At 39.5% G+C, this 18718-nt stretch overlaps 2 protein-coding genes across 3 annotated transcripts; both read right to left on the bottom strand.

Moving 5' to 3' along the window:
• Window positions 1–6593: 6593 nt before the first annotated feature.
• On the bottom strand, window positions 6594–10246 carry LOC311502840 (calpain-2 catalytic subunit-like). 2 transcript variants are annotated; one of them, XM_084565245.1, is made up of 12 exons: window positions 9591–10246; window positions 9446–9515; window positions 9223–9341; window positions 8992–9125; window positions 8687–8861; window positions 8514–8588; window positions 8286–8371; window positions 8124–8198; window positions 7634–7794; window positions 7249–7394; window positions 7135–7146; window positions 6594–7019 (listed from the first exon to the last, which is right to left on the bottom strand). In XM_084565245.1, exons 1-12 carry the CDS (start codon window positions 9816–9818, stop codon window positions 6780–6782), a joined length of 1521 nt encoding a protein of 506 aa, XP_084421371.1. In that variant the 5' UTR covers window positions 9819–10246; the 3' UTR covers window positions 6594–6779. The 2 variants fall into 2 exon arrangements, with proteins under 2 accessions (XP_084421371.1, XP_084421370.1); XM_084565244.1 differs by lacking the exons at window positions 6594–7019; window positions 7135–7146 and having other exon boundaries at window positions 7173–7394; window positions 9591–9697; window positions 9776–10246.
• Window positions 10247–14482: 4236 nt separating this feature from the next.
• On the bottom strand, window positions 14483–18206 carry LOC311502820 (calpain-2 catalytic subunit-like). The gene is made up of 12 exons (XM_084565215.1): window positions 17904–18206; window positions 17749–17818; window positions 17526–17644; window positions 17295–17428; window positions 16989–17163; window positions 16821–16895; window positions 16622–16707; window positions 16456–16530; window positions 15941–16101; window positions 15557–15702; window positions 15443–15454; window positions 14483–15328 (listed from the first exon to the last, which is right to left on the bottom strand). Exons 1-12 carry the CDS (start codon window positions 18129–18131, stop codon window positions 15089–15091), a joined length of 1521 nt encoding a protein of 506 aa, XP_084421341.1. The 5' UTR covers window positions 18132–18206; the 3' UTR covers window positions 14483–15088.
• Window positions 18207–18718: the final 512 nt, after the last annotated feature.

Raw genomic sequence — 18718 nt, 5'->3', positions numbered from 1 at the left:
TGAGGTCATGAACTGACCTGACTGGCAGGGAATCAGAAAGATGAGCATGGAAAATAACATTTCAATATATTATAATTATATTTTATGATAATGATTTAAATAATTAGATTATATTTTGTAATAATGATTAAAAATAATTTGACTATTTTTTTTTTGGCCCCCACTTTGAAAACCACTGTATTAACAGATGCTCCCTTTTGAATGTGTGATATTGCGTCTCTGGCTCAAAAAGTAGTTGGACAGTTGGTTACAAATAAAGAGTTTAAATTTATTAAACACTGAATCAATGCACTTTCACACAGTAAAATGTTCAACATGCCATCCATCTTCAGAACAATTTCCATTGGTCCTTTTGCCATCTGAAGAAGAGAAACAGTTTGATTAGACACAAAAATTTAATGTTTATGCACTCCAACATCAACTCCACAGAAGAGGTTTATGGTAAAATATTTTCACTACAACCTTTTAATACAGCAATTAGTCAGTTCCCAGCAGAGGGCATTACTGGACAGCCTTTCTGAACATTTTATCAGCAGATATCTGCCTAGGTCTCTAGTTAAAAAGTTAATATTTCTGCTTATGAATGAATATATCTTACCAAATAGTGCATCCAGGTATACTGAAGCAGCATTGCAGCAACCATCTAATTCTGAAGGATAAAAAAAGGTTTAGTTTGCAAATAATTTCATTCACACCGTGAGATCCTGCCACTTAATGCTCAGAAAACCGAGAGTCACCACTGAACAATCTGACGGTAATTCCAGCATTTTCAGTTTAGATTTCATCACAACAATTAATCATGACTATTTGTACGGCAGCTTAAAAATCTACCTGTCAAATCAACCTGACTGCAAACATCAGGCGACAGTCACGCTGGCAGAAGTGCACCTGTAATTAAAACAAATATGGGGGGGGGGGAATAAAGACATCAGAAAAGACAAAGTGATTTTGAAAACATCCATCGTGTGCAACTTTAAGACTCAGAAAAGAGGATCAGAAAAAAATCATCAGTCGTTGCATCAGATGGCACTTCCTATTCCAGGTTTTCATCATTGATAAAGCTGCTCAGGGATTCACTGACCACTGGGCAATGAAGTTTCAATGAACTCACTAATGTACAACATGAGCATTTTTTGCAATCTTGTTGTATAAACCTGTTCACAACAGACTTTGAAGTCCGTTTTCAGTGTACGAAAGTGAGTTCATCGAAACAAACATGACGTATCTCTAATTTAACTTACAGTGATCATCTCAATAGTGCAGCTGGACTGACGATCAATCACTTCTCAGCAGATCTGAACACCTTAAACAAGGAAAAAAATATTTGTGAAACAAAGTATTAAGGGGGCAGCTCAGGGGTTTTCCCCTCCCTGGAGGGGTTGGCGTTGCTTCTGGAGAGGACAGTGGTCTGCCACACTTTTTGACCTTTCCTGCGCTTGTGAGGGTGGAGGCCACAGAAGCTTGAAACCTTCGCCTGAAATATTTGCCCCACTGAACAATCTGCCGGTAATTCCAGCTATATCAGTTTTAGTTTCATCACAACAGAAGCAGCTTCCATTTTATGACAAAATAAAGTAAAAATATAAATTTACCTGTGTGAAATGAACTGTCACCTGTGCTGCATTAGCTGGGAGCTTAGAGCAACACATGGCAACTTGTAAGAGAATGAAAAAGACAACATTAGAGAAGCAACAGAAGGGTAGCCATATCGTTTGTGAAACTAAAGGTGCAGAAAAGTGGACTTAACATTGTCAGTTGTCGCATCAGACGGCACTTCATTTTAAGTGTCACTAATGAAGACCTGTTAACTTACCCATCTTTCACACACTGCCATCAGGTGGTGTCTTCTAGCTTTAACAGCCTTTATAGCTGCTCACACAGGTTTTCTCAGCTGCAGGAGGAAACATAGTAGCATTAGCACTCTGTGCATTTGTTAAAAGACCTGCATCATGTCATGTTCAGAAAATCAAGATACACCACTGAGCAATCTGACGGTAATTCCAGCTAATTCAGTTTAGATTTCATCACTACGTATCATGCATTTTACTTGAGAAACAAAGCTCTATGAAACCAACCTTAATCTTGCCTTTCTGTCCCTTTGAAGTGGATACATCTGGGGGAAAAAAAGAAATCAGGTTTAATAATGACAGCATGTAATTTATCAGCACTGAGAAGCAGGTAGTTTAGGACAGTGGTTCCCAAACTTTTCCATGCCAAGGCCCCCCAAACAAGATTAGCTTCTGGCCGGGGACCCCATCTGCAAACCCACAGACAATGCTACAAAATATGTAAAGAAACATCAACTTTTAGAATGCTTTTTTTTTTAAACTTTTATTCACTATTCAATAACTATTACATTTGTTTAGTATTAGTGCCGCCTCATATTTTCTGATTTTAGTTGGCCAGGAGTTCTTGAGCTTTTTTGCAGCAGTCTCTTCCACAGCAGGGGTGTTGGTCTGTTCCTTCTGTCTCTTTCTTGTCAAAACCTTGTCCATTTTGCGTTAGCTACACGCTACCTTGAGGAGCAAAGCAGCTTGATAAATGGCACAGGGGAATCAGAAAGATGAGTATGATAAATAACATTTAGATATGACATATAATTAATAATTATATTTTATGATAATGATTTAAAAATAATTAGACTATATTTTATAAAAATGATTAAAAATAATTACATTATATATTTTTTTATTTTTCAATTTTATTTCTTATCTTTCCTCTGATTGTCCGAGGCCCCCCTAGCGCCCCCTGTCGGCCCCATTTTGAAAACCACTGGTTTAGGAGACTCAGAACAGTGACAATGAAACATCAGACGGCACTTCCTATTCACAGTTTTCACTCACTGACACAACTGCATTAAAACAGACACCTGGGAGCAAGCACTGCGCTCATAAACTGTAACCGTCGCGGAAATAAAATCGTTTTTACCACATCATTTAGCATCTGATTAAGATACTTAGGTAAGCATATATTTATGGAGAATTTGCTATCTTTTAAATGAGCTTTTATATAGGTCTATATTAAAACCCTATAACGCCAAACGTATCATATGTGATACATGAGTTTTTGAGCCCTCTACATGAGCAGTGTGACAATTTTTTCCCTGAAAAACCCGATGTATACAATTATATACATGCAGTACACGGATAATCCACCAGGGGGCAGTAATCTGCTCACTAGAGGGCTTTCCCGCCGTTCTACAAGACTGCCATTAATCAGGAAGTGGACTGATGTGATTTTTTAAGAAGTTTTTGAAAAGTTTTGAAAAGGTTAAGGTACGAAAAAAAATTTTAGTGAAACATCAATAGGAACAGTTACTGGGTTGATGCAATGTGAAATTACTTAATATTTCATAATCTATGGTAAAACCGTGTGAAAAATGACGTATCAAATTTGATACAGCGGGTGTATAAGGTCATGTAACTCTAAATCAGTCAATTGTCATTTTATTGTATTTCATGCATTATAAATAACATCAAGCAACATACAGTCTTTTTATTTTTCAAGTAAACTAATTAAATGTTTAAATTACATTATTTGGTACATTCAGAACAAAAAATTAGATATGCAACTTGCTGTATCATGATGATTGATGACTAGTTGGGTGTTGCAATGGTATGATTGATAGCAACTTCGTTTTGCTTACTGATTTTCACTAAAAACTGACCAATTCAAAGAAAAAATACACAATAATCAGTTTTTTGTGTGCATGTGTGTTTTAGATGGCAAAAAAATACAGTGTTGAAGATGCTCTGAAGATGATTATGGATGGGAATTCAAGTAACATGGAGCAGCTCGGGGAAGATGATGGCGAGGATGAGGAGGAGGATGAGGAATGGACTCCTACTGCAAGGATTGGACAAAAAAGCCAGATAGTAGTGATGATGAGGAAGAGGAAAACCTATGACTGAGGAAATGCTACAGGAAATTGCAGAAGAAACAAACTTGTACAGTGTGCAGAAAAATGGAAAGTCGGTGAACACAAATGCCCACGAAATTGAGCAAATTCTGGGTATGTACATGCACATGGGGTTAGTACAGACGCCCAACACACGAGCTTACTGGGAGATGGAGACATGGTACCCCCCAGTGTGTGATGTGATGTCACGGGGTCGATTCCTGAATTTTCAGGACAACCTCAGTGTGTCTGAGGATGCAAAAAAGGATAAAGTGTGGAAACTCAGGCCATGGTTAGAGAAACTACGCCAACAATTTCTTTGCATACCTCCTGAAGAATGTCACGCTGTTGATGAAATCATGATGCCTTTCAAAGGAAAATCAAATCTACGATGCTACATGCCAGGAAAACCTCACAAGTGGGGGTTCAAGATGTGGGGACGTGCCGGCCAAAGTGGCTATCTCTATGACTTTGACGTGTGCCAAGGGGGATAAAATCCAGACAAAGAGAAATCTGATGTTAGTGCGACAGGAGATGTTGTCCTGAAAATGACCTCAACCCTTCCAGCAGGAAAAAATCACAAAGTTTTTGCTGACAACTTCTTTACATCAGTTCCATTGGTGGAGCATTTGAAACAAAGAGGAATCTACTACATAGGGACAGTCTGAATGAACAGGGTGAAGAACTGCAAACTGATGGATGAGAAAGAACTGAAGACAAAGGGAAGGGGGTCTCTGGATTTCAGAGTAAATCATCATCATAAACATCATTGTGAGATGGTATGACAACAAAGCTGTGAACCTGCTCTCTTCTTTTGTTGGTGTTGAACCACTGGGCAATGTGAAACGTTGGGATCGGAAAGCCAAAACCTACATAATGGTTCCCAGACCAGCCATTGTTGACACATACAACAGGTTCATGGGAGGCGCTGACCTTCTTGATATGCTATCTGCACTGTACAAGTTCAACTTTAGATCCCGAAGATGGCACATCTACATTTGGTGGCACACCGTTACAGAGGCAGTAATCAATGCATGGATCCGCTACAGAAGAGACCTGGAGAAACTGCAGGCAAGGCAGAAAGCCTTGCCCCTTCGAAGGTTTCAGGCTTCTGTGGGCTCCACCCTCACAAGCGCAGGAAAGGTCAAAAAGTGTGGCAGACCACTGTCCTCTCCAGAAGCAACGCCAACCCCTCCCCGGAAGAGGAAAACCCCTGAGCTGCCCCCTGATGTGAGAAAGGATGACCTTCATCATTTCCCAACATGGGAAACCCGACAGAGATGCAAGCACTGCGTAGGCCACTTTGCCCATGTGTACTGTGAGAAATGCAGAGTGCATCTTTGTCTGAACAAGGACAGAAACTGTTTTCAAGCCTACCATCACTCAAAATAAAAAGGTTGTGAACCGCAAAATGAGTAAAAATAACTGAAATGTTATGTCTTCCAGACTTCCACCCTGCCAGTTCCATTGTTGCATTGTTTTTGTTGGATTTGTTGGATTTGTTTGTGTATTTTTTGTACAAGAAAAAAAAGAATCTTTGAGCATTGTGACCCGCTGTATCAAATATGATACAAATTAAAACTCCTATATGGAAATTGATATTTGAAAAAAAAAAAATTCAGAAGGACCAATAAAGGCTCCAGTTTCAAAGAATTGGAATTTTCTGTCAGTTATTTAATGGTTTGGGCTTTACAGGGAAATGGAATGGAGTTGTATCAGCCACACTAGTGACTTACGAGTAATTTAGCCAGTTTTATTTATTACTTTATACTTTTCATACATTTTTCTGTTTGGATGTGCTTTGGCTTATTGAATTAAACTGTGAATATTAAATTACTTGAATTGTGCACTGAAATCAAAACTAGGCTTACAAAACCAAGAAGGCCCCTTACGCACAAGCCTGAGGGCACAGGTTTGCAATTCAAGATTTCATGTTTTTCTTGTTGTGACATGCCACCATGGTTGATGCATTTTTTTACTGTGATAATGAAGGCTTTCACCTGTCAAAGTAAAAACAAAGACAGCCCTCGGAGAAACATAAACATACTATTCTCAAACCAAGGTCTTTATTATGGATCTTCTACTTATATACCACGTTGACGTACTTGTACTTTACCATTTTATTACCACGATGCTTTACATAATGCAATTTCTACTGCACTGCGTTTATTTGACAGCTTTAATGACTAGTTACCCTGTTGTCGTGGGCTCTTACAGTATAAAACTAATGTCATGAAATATACCATCCAACAGCATATACAGACAGTGAACTGATTAATTGCCAAACATTTTGTAAAACTCCTGACTGATTCATTTCCATCTTCTGCCTTATGACATGTCACCATACAAGACTTAAACTATGTTAGCCCACATTCAGCCTATGTTAAGCACTATTGATTCCTGCTCATAAACTTGCTGAAATACACATTTGCGCATTTCGGAGGACTTAAATCACACATAAAGTCACCGCAAATCATTTGTTTCTTACGTGTTCATAATATTACATTGGTCTTCAGAGTGACTGCTTAAGGAGATATTAACAGCTGCAACTAAGGTAAGGTTTTGACATGTGTTGAGTCATCCATGATTATAACAACTTTCCAACATCTAATTCTGTCTCTCAATCGGCTACAGATGTTTACAGCAGCTGTTGACATCTAAATTTCATACATAGAGCGCCAGTAATATAACGTAATGGCACAGTTGCAGCACTGTTAACGAGTTTATCTGTGAAGTTAGAGCCTGGCAGTAGCCTTAACAAATAAATGAGACTTGACCAGAAAATGCATTTTATTTATACTCATCAGCCATTTATTATCATCAAGCAGAGGGTTACATTTTATCTTTTACTGATCATTATTAAGTACGAGCTGTTTTTCGTCTACTCGGCCACCAACTCCAACTCCATCTCAAAATCAATCTCCAACTCTGCCTCTGCCTTGGAGTAGACGGTAATGAGGAAGCTCGCAGTCTGGTTGGGGTGGTGGGTGCTGGGAATGATCAAATACTCTCCCACCTCCAAACCATGTAACTCAATCAGCTCTCTTGTCGCAGTCATCGCACTAAGTTTGATCGGTGCAGTGTTCTTCAAGGCCGAAGATGGAAGATGCCCTTTGGGGGTCTGCGGAAATTAGAATAGGAGCATGTTTATTCATTTATGTATATTCAGAAGATTTATGTGTGTGACCTTGATTATTTATTTAATACAAAGTTAATATAAATGATTCTTTGTTTACCTTTGGTGGCAACTGTTTAGAAGGAAGGACCAGGATAAGAGATTAGTTATTTCATTTAAATTCAACACATTGATTAATCATTAACTCACACATCAGCAAACGCAAACCACTGACCTTTTGGATGGTGAAGCCCATTTCGTGATATTTGACTTTGCTGCGGTATTCCTCATCAGGTTTCTGCAGCAGAGACAATAAGACGTTCTTGTCTCCCTTGTACTCTGTTATTGTGAGACGGTACTGTGGATTGGTCCAAAACTCCTCTGAGGAAAAATATGAGGTGGTCACTTGGTTATTTTTGTACAAGTTTTTATGGCTGAGAAATACAAAATACTGTGTCAGTGAGCATTTCAGAGTCTTTACTAGGAGCACTACAACTGTGTTTCTGTTATGTAAAGAAATGAATACTAATCTTAACTTCCTAGATAAACTGAAGAAGACAGAACTAAGAAGACTAACTAAAGGAGTTAACGTTTATGAAATAGTATTGTGAGAACCTAACCCGTTTCAGTATCGCAGCCCCCGGCAGATTTTCCTGCCTCCCAGCGGCCTTCTTTCTGATAACAGTTCCACTGACACTCAGCATCGCCGTCCACAAAGTTAGGGCTGTCGCAGCAAATGTCCATTTCTTCGAAATAGGCACAATAGTCTTCCATAGTCATCCTGAAACCGTGATTGATAAGGATGCATATTTTAAAAGCTAATTATTTTGACCCACAGCAGGTCAGTGCGTGCCGCCTGATTCAAACCAACCTATTGGTAAATATTTGTTAAAAGATCTTGATGATCTGGGAACTTGACCTAGATTAAAATATCTCAAAAGTGAGAATGAAGACTTAGTCGTTTGGTTGACAGTTTTAGTTTTGAATGAATTGAATGAATCAAGTGAATCTCAGCGGCAAGTCAGAGTAAAAAATATTCAAAAGACCATTGTGACTGGTTTTTAAGAGGATTTGCATGCTGCTTAGAAGTATTTGTTTTGGCAGCTTTACCAGAATTCTCCATCATCGTGCACTTTGAGACACTCCTCCCGCACCTCCTTTCGCACAGTGTCCCACAGCTTTGACCTGCAGCACAAACCAGAACAGCCATGTCAAGAGCTTTGGCGAGCTGCACTGATGCAGGTGACAGCATGTGATAAGACGAGGGCATACTTGTCACTCCAGTCTCCGGTCCACTCTTTCTCACCCCAGGGGTTCCAGATTCTCACCATGTTCACTTTCCTCCCTTGACTCTCAACCTGTTGAATTACATGCACAAAATAAATAAACAATAAAAAGATAAAATCCCCCCAAAATGTATTGACTCAACTGAAGTGAGTTTTACATCTGAACCGTATTGAAACATGGTATTTATGTTGGAAGAAAAAGTTAAGTACAAACCTGCCGGACTCCTGTGACAGCGAAGGCGTGACCTTCCACTAGACCAAAATCTTCTTCTATTTTTTTTCCTTTCTCCTGAAAAAGATGTATTTCACAGATGTACAGAGGTTGTTGATTCCCCCCCCCCCCCCCCTTTATCTTCTAATATATTGAAACATATGTCTATCACTTACGTCTCCAAAAGTCCCACATCCCATCATAGTTTGGCACTGGATGGCCCTGTTCATGACATCCCACAGGTCAGATTTACTTTCGGACAGGATGTAGTTCATGTGAACACCCCCACTAAAGTCCTTGAAGGCCTCGGGTGGGTTGCCAGCGATCATGTCTGCATAGGATCCACAAATCCTGACGTAAAAAGTTAGACAACTATCTTAGAATGTAGCAGAATGTTGATTTTGGTGCTGATCCACAAAAACCTCTAAACAAACTGAGTTTGCTCAGAGTGTATTTACAGTGTGCATAGATTATCACGTACTTGGCATATGCTTTCTCCAGAAGGGGAGCCCAGAACTCTTTTCCACAACGGGAGGAAACTGACACCAGTTTCTTGTTGCGTATCGGCAGCAAGTCATCGATGACAACATCCACCCATTTTCCAAATCTCCAAAACTTGAAAGAAGCATTGACATTAGTACAAAGCTAAATATTTCTAACTTAAAACTTCACTTGAAAATGGAAAAGATCTTGTGAGTTTGTATATATTTACCCTGAAGTGAAATATTCCAGCGTAGTTATCCTTGAAGCTTTGGTCCTGAGGCACCACTTGCATCATCAGTGGCTTACGGAAAGTCAGCGCTCCGACAGATGAAAGGAACCAGCAATTACCTGGATACAAGCGCAGAGCACACAACTGCAGTTGAATTATTTCATGAAGCTTTTGCCTTTCTACATGGGCTTTACAATACATTGCCTAATTTAAGTTTGCATACCAACATCTCCTTGTGTGAAGTCAAACCTTGAAGTCCCATCCACAACAAATGAGGCATCAGGGTTAATATCCTGTAAAAGGTGAGAGTCACTTCGATCATTTTCTTTTTTTATCCCGTTTTATAAAATTTGGACAAGTTTACTTACACGTGGTCGGAGCCACTCCACCTCGTTGAGCTGCTCAGCTGTCATATCCTCCAGTTTTCCCAGAGAGTTGAGGTCTGCCGGGAACGTTTCATCCTCAAATTTCCTCCCTTCCTTGAGCAGAGTATTTTTGAGGACCTCGTAATCTTGGCCTTTAAATTTCACGGGGTTCGAGGGGCTTCCCTTACCTCCAGCCTCATAGAGAGAGTGAATCATCCTTATACAGGCCATGTTGTGTGGAAGCACCGGTGGTGGCGTCTGCTCTCAGGCAAATCTGAGCTCGAAGCCAGAAGAGAAAGAGACAGTTACAGTATTTATAAGCACTGGACGAAAGAAGAAAAAAATTAATGCAACTTGTTCGCACACATCAATTACATACCAGGGATACATCCATCACATGGTGTGATTGGGTGTGATTTGACACAGCTGCAACCTGAAGTTACCTTAATACATTACAAAACATGCATGCCACAGAGATTACATCACACACACAAACCAATCACAAAGAGACGGAGGTTGAAAAACTAATTTGTAATCTGGACACGCTTATTCACAGCGAGGCTGAATTTTATCCACTTAAGCCTTCCTTGTGTGGAAGGTAAAGACTTTGTTTGTTTTGGATCTAAACCGTAGATCCTGAAGGCAATGCTGGATCGAGTCAATCAACAGCAAAACTGATGCATGGCAAATATGTTGTAACAGTCAGTTATGGTAACACTTCTGTTGTTAACAACAGTTCTTCTGTTAACATCTGTTGTGCAGACAAGGAGGGATTCTTTGATACATTTATCTCTTCTTACCCCATCAACCTGGAGATACTCAGCAAGAGCATTTGCTACAAGTAAATCATTGTCTATCTGTTGTAAACACGGCTGTGCCTCACGTTTCCAAACAGAACATTGTATTGTGATGGAGGGAAACATGGCATTGGAACTAAGTTAGCATCAGAAATCAAACGGTTATTCTAAGAAAAGAGAAGCATTCTCAGAGTCAAATCAGACTGAATGTTTGTAAGTGGTGTGGAGCTCTAAAATGCTCTGCAGAAACTGTATCAGTTGCATCCAAAGCAGAGTGTTAGAGGAAGAGAAAAGGCCTCTAAAGCAAACATGTGATTTGGGTTAAGAAATACCGGTATTTCAAAGACAATACTGGACTCACCCCGAGTTTGGTCCACCCCTACCACAGACACCCTGTATGCAGTATATGTGTCTGTATCCTAGGACTTATCTACCATTTAATTCTGTGCAAATTGTCTTTGTTAGACAATTATCATGTCTGTATCTTTGCTGCCCTGGAGTTGGACATCTGCACCACATCAATCCCACCCTAGCTTTTAATTTTCAGGATCTTACACCTTCCGGTTTGCATTTTTGTGGACAAGGATTCTTACTGCAGCAGGATACTGGACCCAAGCTTTGCAAGAACGTCAAGACCAAAGAGCCCAACTGTCAGATTTCCCTCCATTTGACTTCAACCCTGCTGAACATTTATAAAGGCACTTGAAGACTAACACTGTTGACATCTCTGGAAGCCCCCCAAGACACTGTGAGAACATGTAGCATAATTAAAAGGTTTTGCACAAACATGTCAACTCCATGCAGCTCAGAGGCTTGTATTACCAAAGAATGAACAGACCACATGAGATTTAACTCCAAAGCTGGTTTACCATTACTAGGAAAAAAACAAACCAAAAAACTAAAACCAGCACCATCTTGTCTTGAGTATGAATTTGTTGGTGCAGTTGTAGCCTGTCTTGTTGTATCGTTTGCAGATCACTCCACCTCAACCGTCACAATGAGGCTTTTGGCAGAAAAAAATGCCTCATAGAATTGCTTCCCTGTTTTTCCAAGGTAACAACACCTCAGACCAGTATTTGCATCTTGCTTTAAGATCATCCATCAGCTTCAGCTCACACCCCCTTAAAACATGCTTTCAACTGGAGAGCTTTCTCAGCTCTACCTGTTCATTAACCGTGATGTTGCCTTGAGTCAGCACTCTCATGAGGATGTTTAAATGACAGTCCTCAGGAAAAGTGGAGAAAACTCGTACGTAATCCTCATTTTTGAACACTGGTGAGAAACATTATCCACAAAGTATACTTTAAAATGAAAAAAAACTTTGAGCAAGACTCAAGGACAAGTTAAAGTAGTTATTGGTTCTTTAACTGGCTGCATTTTGACTAGTGAGAAACTAACTACACTGCAAATAAAAATAGCATTTGTCGATCGTGTCTTACAAGCGTTGATTTTTGTTTGGCTCCAACATCATGTATATTAACACAGGGGTTCCCAAACTTTTCCATGCCAAGGCTTCTGGCCGAGGACCCCCTTTGCAAACCCACAGACAATGCTACAAAATATGTAAAGAAACATCAACTTTTAGAATGTTTTTCTTACTTTTATTCACTATTCAATAACTATTACATTTGTTTAGCATAAGTGCTGCCTCATATTTTCTGATTTTAGCTGGCCAGGAGTTCTTAGGCTTTTTTGCAGCAGTCTCCTCCACAGCAGGGGTGTTGGTCTGTTCCTTCTGTCTCTTTCTTGTCAAAACCTTGTCCATTTTGCGTTAGCTACACGCTACCTTGAGGAGCAAAGCAGCTTGATAAATGGCACAAGGGAATCAGAAAGATGAGTATGATAAATAACATTTAGATATGATATATCATGAATAGTTATATTTTATGATAATGATTTAAAAATAATTAGACTATATTTTATAAAAAATTATTAAAAATAGGGCGACACAGTGGCGAGGTGGTTAGCACTGATGCCTCACAGCGAGAAGGTCCCGGGTTGGAATCCATGGGCCGACTGGGCCTTTCTGTGTGGAGGTTGCATGTTCTCCCTGTGTCTGCGTGGGTTCTCTCTGGGTACTCCGGCTTCCTCCCACCGTCCAAAGACATGATCATTAGGTTAATTGATGATTCTAAATTGGCCGTAGGCGTGCGTGTGAGTGTGAATGGTTGTCTGTCTCTATGTGTTAGTCCTGCAATAGACTGGAGACTTGTCCAGGGTGTACCCCGCCTCTCTCCCGATGACAGCTGGGATAGGATCCAGCAGACCCCCGTAACCCTTAACAGGAATAAGCGGGTACAGAAGATGAATGAATGAATGGTTAAAAATAATTAGATTATATATTTTTTTATTTTGCAATTTTATTCCTTATCATTCCTCCAATTGTCTGAGCCCCCCCTAGCGCCCCCTGGCGGGCCCATTTTGAAAACCACTAGTTTAGGAGACTCATCAGACGACACTGCCTATTCACAGTTTTCATCACTGACACAACTGCATTAAAACAGACACCTGGGATCAAGCACTGCGCTTATAATCTGTAACTGTCACGGAAATAAAATTGTTTTTAGCACATCATTTAGCATCTGATTAAGATACTTAGGTAAGCACATAGTTATGGAGAATTTGCTAACTTTTAAATGAGCTTTTATATATATTAAAAATGGAAAGCAGTTGTATCAGCCACACTAGTGACTTACTAGTAATTTAGCCAGTTTTATTTATTACTTTATACTTTTAATACATTTTGCTGTTTGGATGTGCTTTGGCTTATTGAATTAAACTGTAAATATTAAATTACTTGAATTGTGCACTGAAATCAAAACTAGGCTTACAAAACCAAGAAGGCCCCTTACGCACAAGCCTGAGGGCACAGGTTTGCAATCCAAGATTTCATGTTTTTCTTGTTGTGACATGCCACCATGGTTGATGCATTTTTTTAATGTGATAATGAAAGCTTTCACCTGTCAAAGTAAAAACAAAGACAGCCCTCGGAGAAACATAAACATACTATCCTCAAACCAAGGTCTTTATTATGGATCTTCTACTTATATACCATGTTGACGTACTTGTACTTTACCATTTTATTACCACGATGCTTTACATAATGCAATTTCTACTGCACCGCGTTTATTTGACAGCTTTAATGACGAGTTACTCTGTTGGTGTGGTATCTTACAGTACAGTATAAGACTAATGTCATAAAATATACCATCCAACAGCATATACAGACAGTGATCTGATTAATTGCTAAACATTTTATAAAACTCCTGACTGATTCATTTCCATGCTTTTGAATGCAAGCTTGGAATGTAGTAATTTGAAGAGGTATACAAAAATGTTTCTAAAATCACATTTGATTGGATTGAATTTTATTTTTTTCCCAATTGCACAATGATAGGAAATTACAATATATATATGTATTGCTGTTTTATGTAAGGTGACCTTAAGTGCTTTGAAAGACACCCACAAATAAATGTATTATTATTATTGTTATTAAAATCTTTAGATGTAACGCACACTGGTGGTTTATCTGCTGCCTTATGACATGTCACCATACAAGACTTAAACTATATTAGCCCACATTCAGCCTATGTTAAGCACTATTGATTCCTGCTCATAAACTTGCTGAAATACACATTTGCGCATTTCGGAGGACTTAAATCACACATAAAGTCACCGCAAATCATTTGTTTCTTACGTGTTTGTAATATTACATTGGTCTTCAGAGTGACTGCTTAAGGAGATATTAACAGCTGCAACTAAGGTAAGGTTTTGACATGTGTTGAGTCATCTATGATTATAACAATTTTCCAACATCTAATTCTGTTTCTCAATCAGCTACAGATGTTTACAGCAGCTGTTGACATCTAAATTTCATACAGAGCGCAAGTAATATAACGTAATGGCACAGTCGCAGCACTGTAATTGCAAAACTGATGAACAGCCTAATGAGTTTATCTGTGAAGTTAGAGCCTGGCAGGAGCCTTAACAAATAAATAAGACTTGACCAGGAAATGCGTTTTATTTATACTTGTTACGGTCTCTTTTCTAAAACGGCTCACTAGACACATAACATACAACAGGGACGCCAGACCACAGTTGGAGATTCCAAAAAGGTGTGTTTTATTTTTAAACTGAAAGCAAGAGCAGGGGAGAAAACAACCAAACAAACCAAACTCAAAGAACTAAAAAGGACTGTAGGTGCTGGCCAGAAAGACCAAAAGAGGAATTTGGAGACGGCCCACATAGGGCCGTAGGACCCCGACCTCATTCCACTAAACAGTTAAACAACTTAAAGAAACCAAACCTAAACAAAATGAACAAAAAACGAAAACAGGACTACCGGTCACCTACAACCCAAACTAAAATAATAAAGAATACAAAGTTTCAACACTTCATAGGAAAAGAAATAAACCACTTGCTTAGGGACAAAGAAACATAAGGTTAAAACACAACCTGACAAAATGAGGGTGAGAGAGAGAAGAGAGAGAGCCAGCCACCACTCCTCTCCCCTCCTTATATAGTCTCCTCCTCCTACCTGAGCACAAATGAGGTTCAAGTGCTCAGCAAACCAAGGGAGGAGTGACCAGGAGGAGACAGGAAGACAGCCGCATGTAACAATACTCATCAGCCATTTATTATCATCAAGCAGAGGGTTACATTTTTTTTTTTACTGATCATTATTAAGTACGAACTGTTTTTCGTCTACTCGGCCACCAACTCCAACTCTATCTCTATCTCAACCTCCAACTCTGCCTCTGCCTTGGAGTAGACGGTAATGAGGAAGCTCGCAGTCTGGTTGGGGTGGTGGGTGCTGGGAATGATCAAATAGTCTCCCACCTCCAAACCATGTAACTCAATCAGCTCTCTTGTCTTGGTCATCGCACTAAGTTTTAACGGTGCAGTGTTCTTCAAGGCCGAAGATGGAAGATGCCCTTTAGGGGTCTGCGGAGATTAGAATAGGAGCATGTTTATTCATTTATGTATATTTGTAAGATTTATGTGTGTGCCATGATTATTTATTTAATACAAAGTTAATATAAATGATTCTTTGTTTACCTTTGGTGGCAACTGTTTGGAAGGAAGGACCAGGATAAGAGATTAGTTATTTCATTTAAATTTAACACATTGATTAATCATTAACTCACACATCAGCAAACACAAACCACTGACCTTGTAGATGGTGAAGCCCATTTTGTGATATTCGACTTTGTTGCGGTATTCCTCATCAGGTTTCTGCAGCAGAGACAATAAGACGTTCTTGTCTCCCATGTACTCTGTTATTGTGAGACGGTACTGTGGATTGGTCCAAAACTCCTCTGAGGAAAAATATGAGGTGGTCACTTGGTTATTTGTTTACAAGTTTTTATGGTTAAAAAATACAAAATAGTGCAACAGTGAGCATTTCAGAGTCTTTACTAGGAGCACTACAACTGTGTTTGTGTTATGTAAAGGAATGAATACTAATCTGAACTTCCTAGATAAACTGAAGAAGACAGAACTAAGAAGACTAACTAAAGGAGTAATGTTTATGAAATAGTATTGTGAGAGCCTAACCCGTTTCAGTATCGCAGCCCCCGGCAGATTTTCCTGCCTCCCAGCGGCCTTCTTTCTCATAACAGTTCCACTGACACTCAGCATCGTCGTCCACAAAGTTAGGGCTGCTGCAGCAAATGTCCATTTCTTTGAAATAGACACAATAGTCCTCCATCTTCATCCTGAAACCGTGATTGATAAGGATGCAGATTTTAAATACAAATTATTTTGACCCACAGCAGGTCAGTGCGTGCCGCCTGACTCAAACCAATCTATTGGTAAATATTTGTTAAATGATCTGAGAACTTGACCTAGATTAAAATATCTCAAAAGCGAGAATGAAGGATTGGCCGTTTGGTTGACAGTTTTAGTTTTGAATGAATTATTTTAAATGTTACTGATGGATGGCCATCAGAAGAATGAATCAAGTGAATCTCAGCGGCAAGTCAGAGTAAAAAAATATTCAAAAGACCATTGTGACTGGTTTTTAAGAGGATTTGCATGCTGCTTAGAAGTATTTGTTTTGACAGCTTTACCAGAATTCTCCATCATCGTGCACTTTGAGACACTCCTCCCGCACATCCTTTCGCACAGTGTCCCACAGCTTTGACCTGCAGCACAAACCAGAACAGCCAGATATGTCAAGAGCTTTGGTGAGCTGCACTGCTGCAGGTGACAGCATGTGATAAGACGAGGGCATACTTGTCACTCCAGTCTCCGGTCCACTCTGTGTCACCCCAGGGGTTCATGATTCTCACCAGGTTCACTTTCCTCCCTTGACTCTCGACCTGTTGAATTATATGCACAAAATAAATAAACTAACAATAACCTGAAGTGGGTTTTACATCTGAACCGTAATGAAACATGGTATTTATGTTGGAAGAAAAAGTTAAGTACAAACCTGTCGGACTCCTGTGACAGCGAAGGCGTGTAAGGATATTAGACCAAAATCTTTTTCTATTTTTTTTCCTTTGTCCTGAAAAAGATGTATTTCACACATGTACAGAGGTTATTGATTATTTTTCCCCACCCTCTATCTTCTAATATAATGAAAATATCTATCACTCACGCCTCCAAAAGTCGCACATCCCATCATAGTTTGGCACTGGACGGCCCTGTTCATGATATCCCACAGGTCAGATTTACTTTCGGACAGGATGTAGCTCATGATAACACCCCCACTAAAGTCCTTGAAGGCCTCACGTGGGTAGCCAGCGCCCATGTCTGCATAGGATCCACAAATCCTGACGTAAAAAGTTAGACAAGTATCTTAGAATGTAGCAGAATGTTGATTTTGGTTCTGATCCACAAAAAACTCTAAACAAACTGAGATTTGCTCAGAGTGTATTTACAGTGTGCATAGATTATCAAGTACTTGGCATATGCTTTCTCCAGAAGGGGAGCCCAGAACTCTTTTCCACAACGGGAGGAAACTGACACCAGTTCCTCGTTGCGTATCGGCAGCAAGTCATCGATGACAACATCCACCCATTTTCCAAATCTCCAAAACTTGAAAGAAGCATTGACATTAGTACAAAGCTAAATATTTCTAACTTAAAACTTCACTTGAAAATGAAAAAGATCTTGTGAGTTTGTATATATTTACCCTGAAGTGAAATATTCCAGCGTAGTTATCCTTGAAGCTTTGGTCCCGAGGCACCACTTGCATCATCAGTGGCTCACAGAAAGTCAGCGATCCGATAGATGAAAGGAACCAGCAGTTGGCTGGATACAAGCACAGAGCACACAACTGCAGTTGAATTATTTCATGAAGCTTTTGCCTTTCTACGTGGGCTTTACTGTACATTGCCTAATTTAAGTTTGCATACCAACTTGTCCTTGTTTGAAGTCAAACCTTGAAGTCTCGTCCACAACCAATGAGGCATCAGGGTTAATATCCTGTAAAAGGTCAGAGTCATTTGGATCATTTTCTTTTCTTTTTTTTTTTAATCCCGTTTTATAAAATTTGGACAAGTTTACTTACACATGGTCGAACCCACTCCACCTCGTCGAGCTCCTCAGCTGTCATATACTTCTGTTTTCCCAGAGAGTTGAGGTCTGCCGGGAACATTTCATCCTCAAATTTCTTCCCCTCCTTGAGCAGAGTGTTTTTGAGGACCTCGTAATCTTGGCCTTTAAATTTCACGGGGTTCGAGGGGCTTCCCTTACCTCCAGCCTCATAGAGAGAGTGAATCATCTTTATGCAGGCCATGTTGTGTGGAAGCACCGGTGGTGGCGTCTGCTCTCAGGCAAATCTAAGCTCGAAGCCAGAAGAGAAAGAGACAGTTACAGTATTTATAAGCACTGAATGAAAGAAGAAAAAAATTAATGCAACTTGTTCGCGCACATCAACTGCATACCAGGGATACGTCCACCACATGGTGTGATTGGGTGTGATTTGGCACAGCTGCAACCTGAATTGACCTCAGTACATTGTTTGTTTTGCATCTTAACCTCAGTTCATGAACGCAATGTTGGATCAAGTCAATTAACCTCAGGACTGATGCACGTCAAACATGTTGTAACATTCAGTGAACAGTAATTTGCATACTCCTGCAACATCTGTGTCAGCAGCCCAAACTTTTTTTTTCTTTACCATTTAAAGTCAATTCTGTTTTGAAAAAGTACTTAAAGTACCTTAAATGACACTTTAACTTTAGTTCTGTTCAATTTTGGCCAGAGATATTTTCTTTCTTTTTCTATTGTTTTGAATTGAAATGCAATTAAATGCACTTTAAGCTTATTATAAGAATATTGTAAGCTAGAGTTTACAGTATTTATGTCTATTATTTGATTCAG

This window comes from Chelon labrosus, assembly GCF_963514085.1.
Source record: "Chelon labrosus genome assembly, chromosome: 17".
Classification (NCBI taxonomy): domain Eukaryota; kingdom Metazoa; phylum Chordata; class Actinopteri; order Mugiliformes; family Mugilidae; genus Chelon; species Chelon labrosus.
The sequence above is the reverse complement of the archived record's forward strand: the minus strand, read 5'-3'. Positions and strand labels throughout refer to the sequence as shown.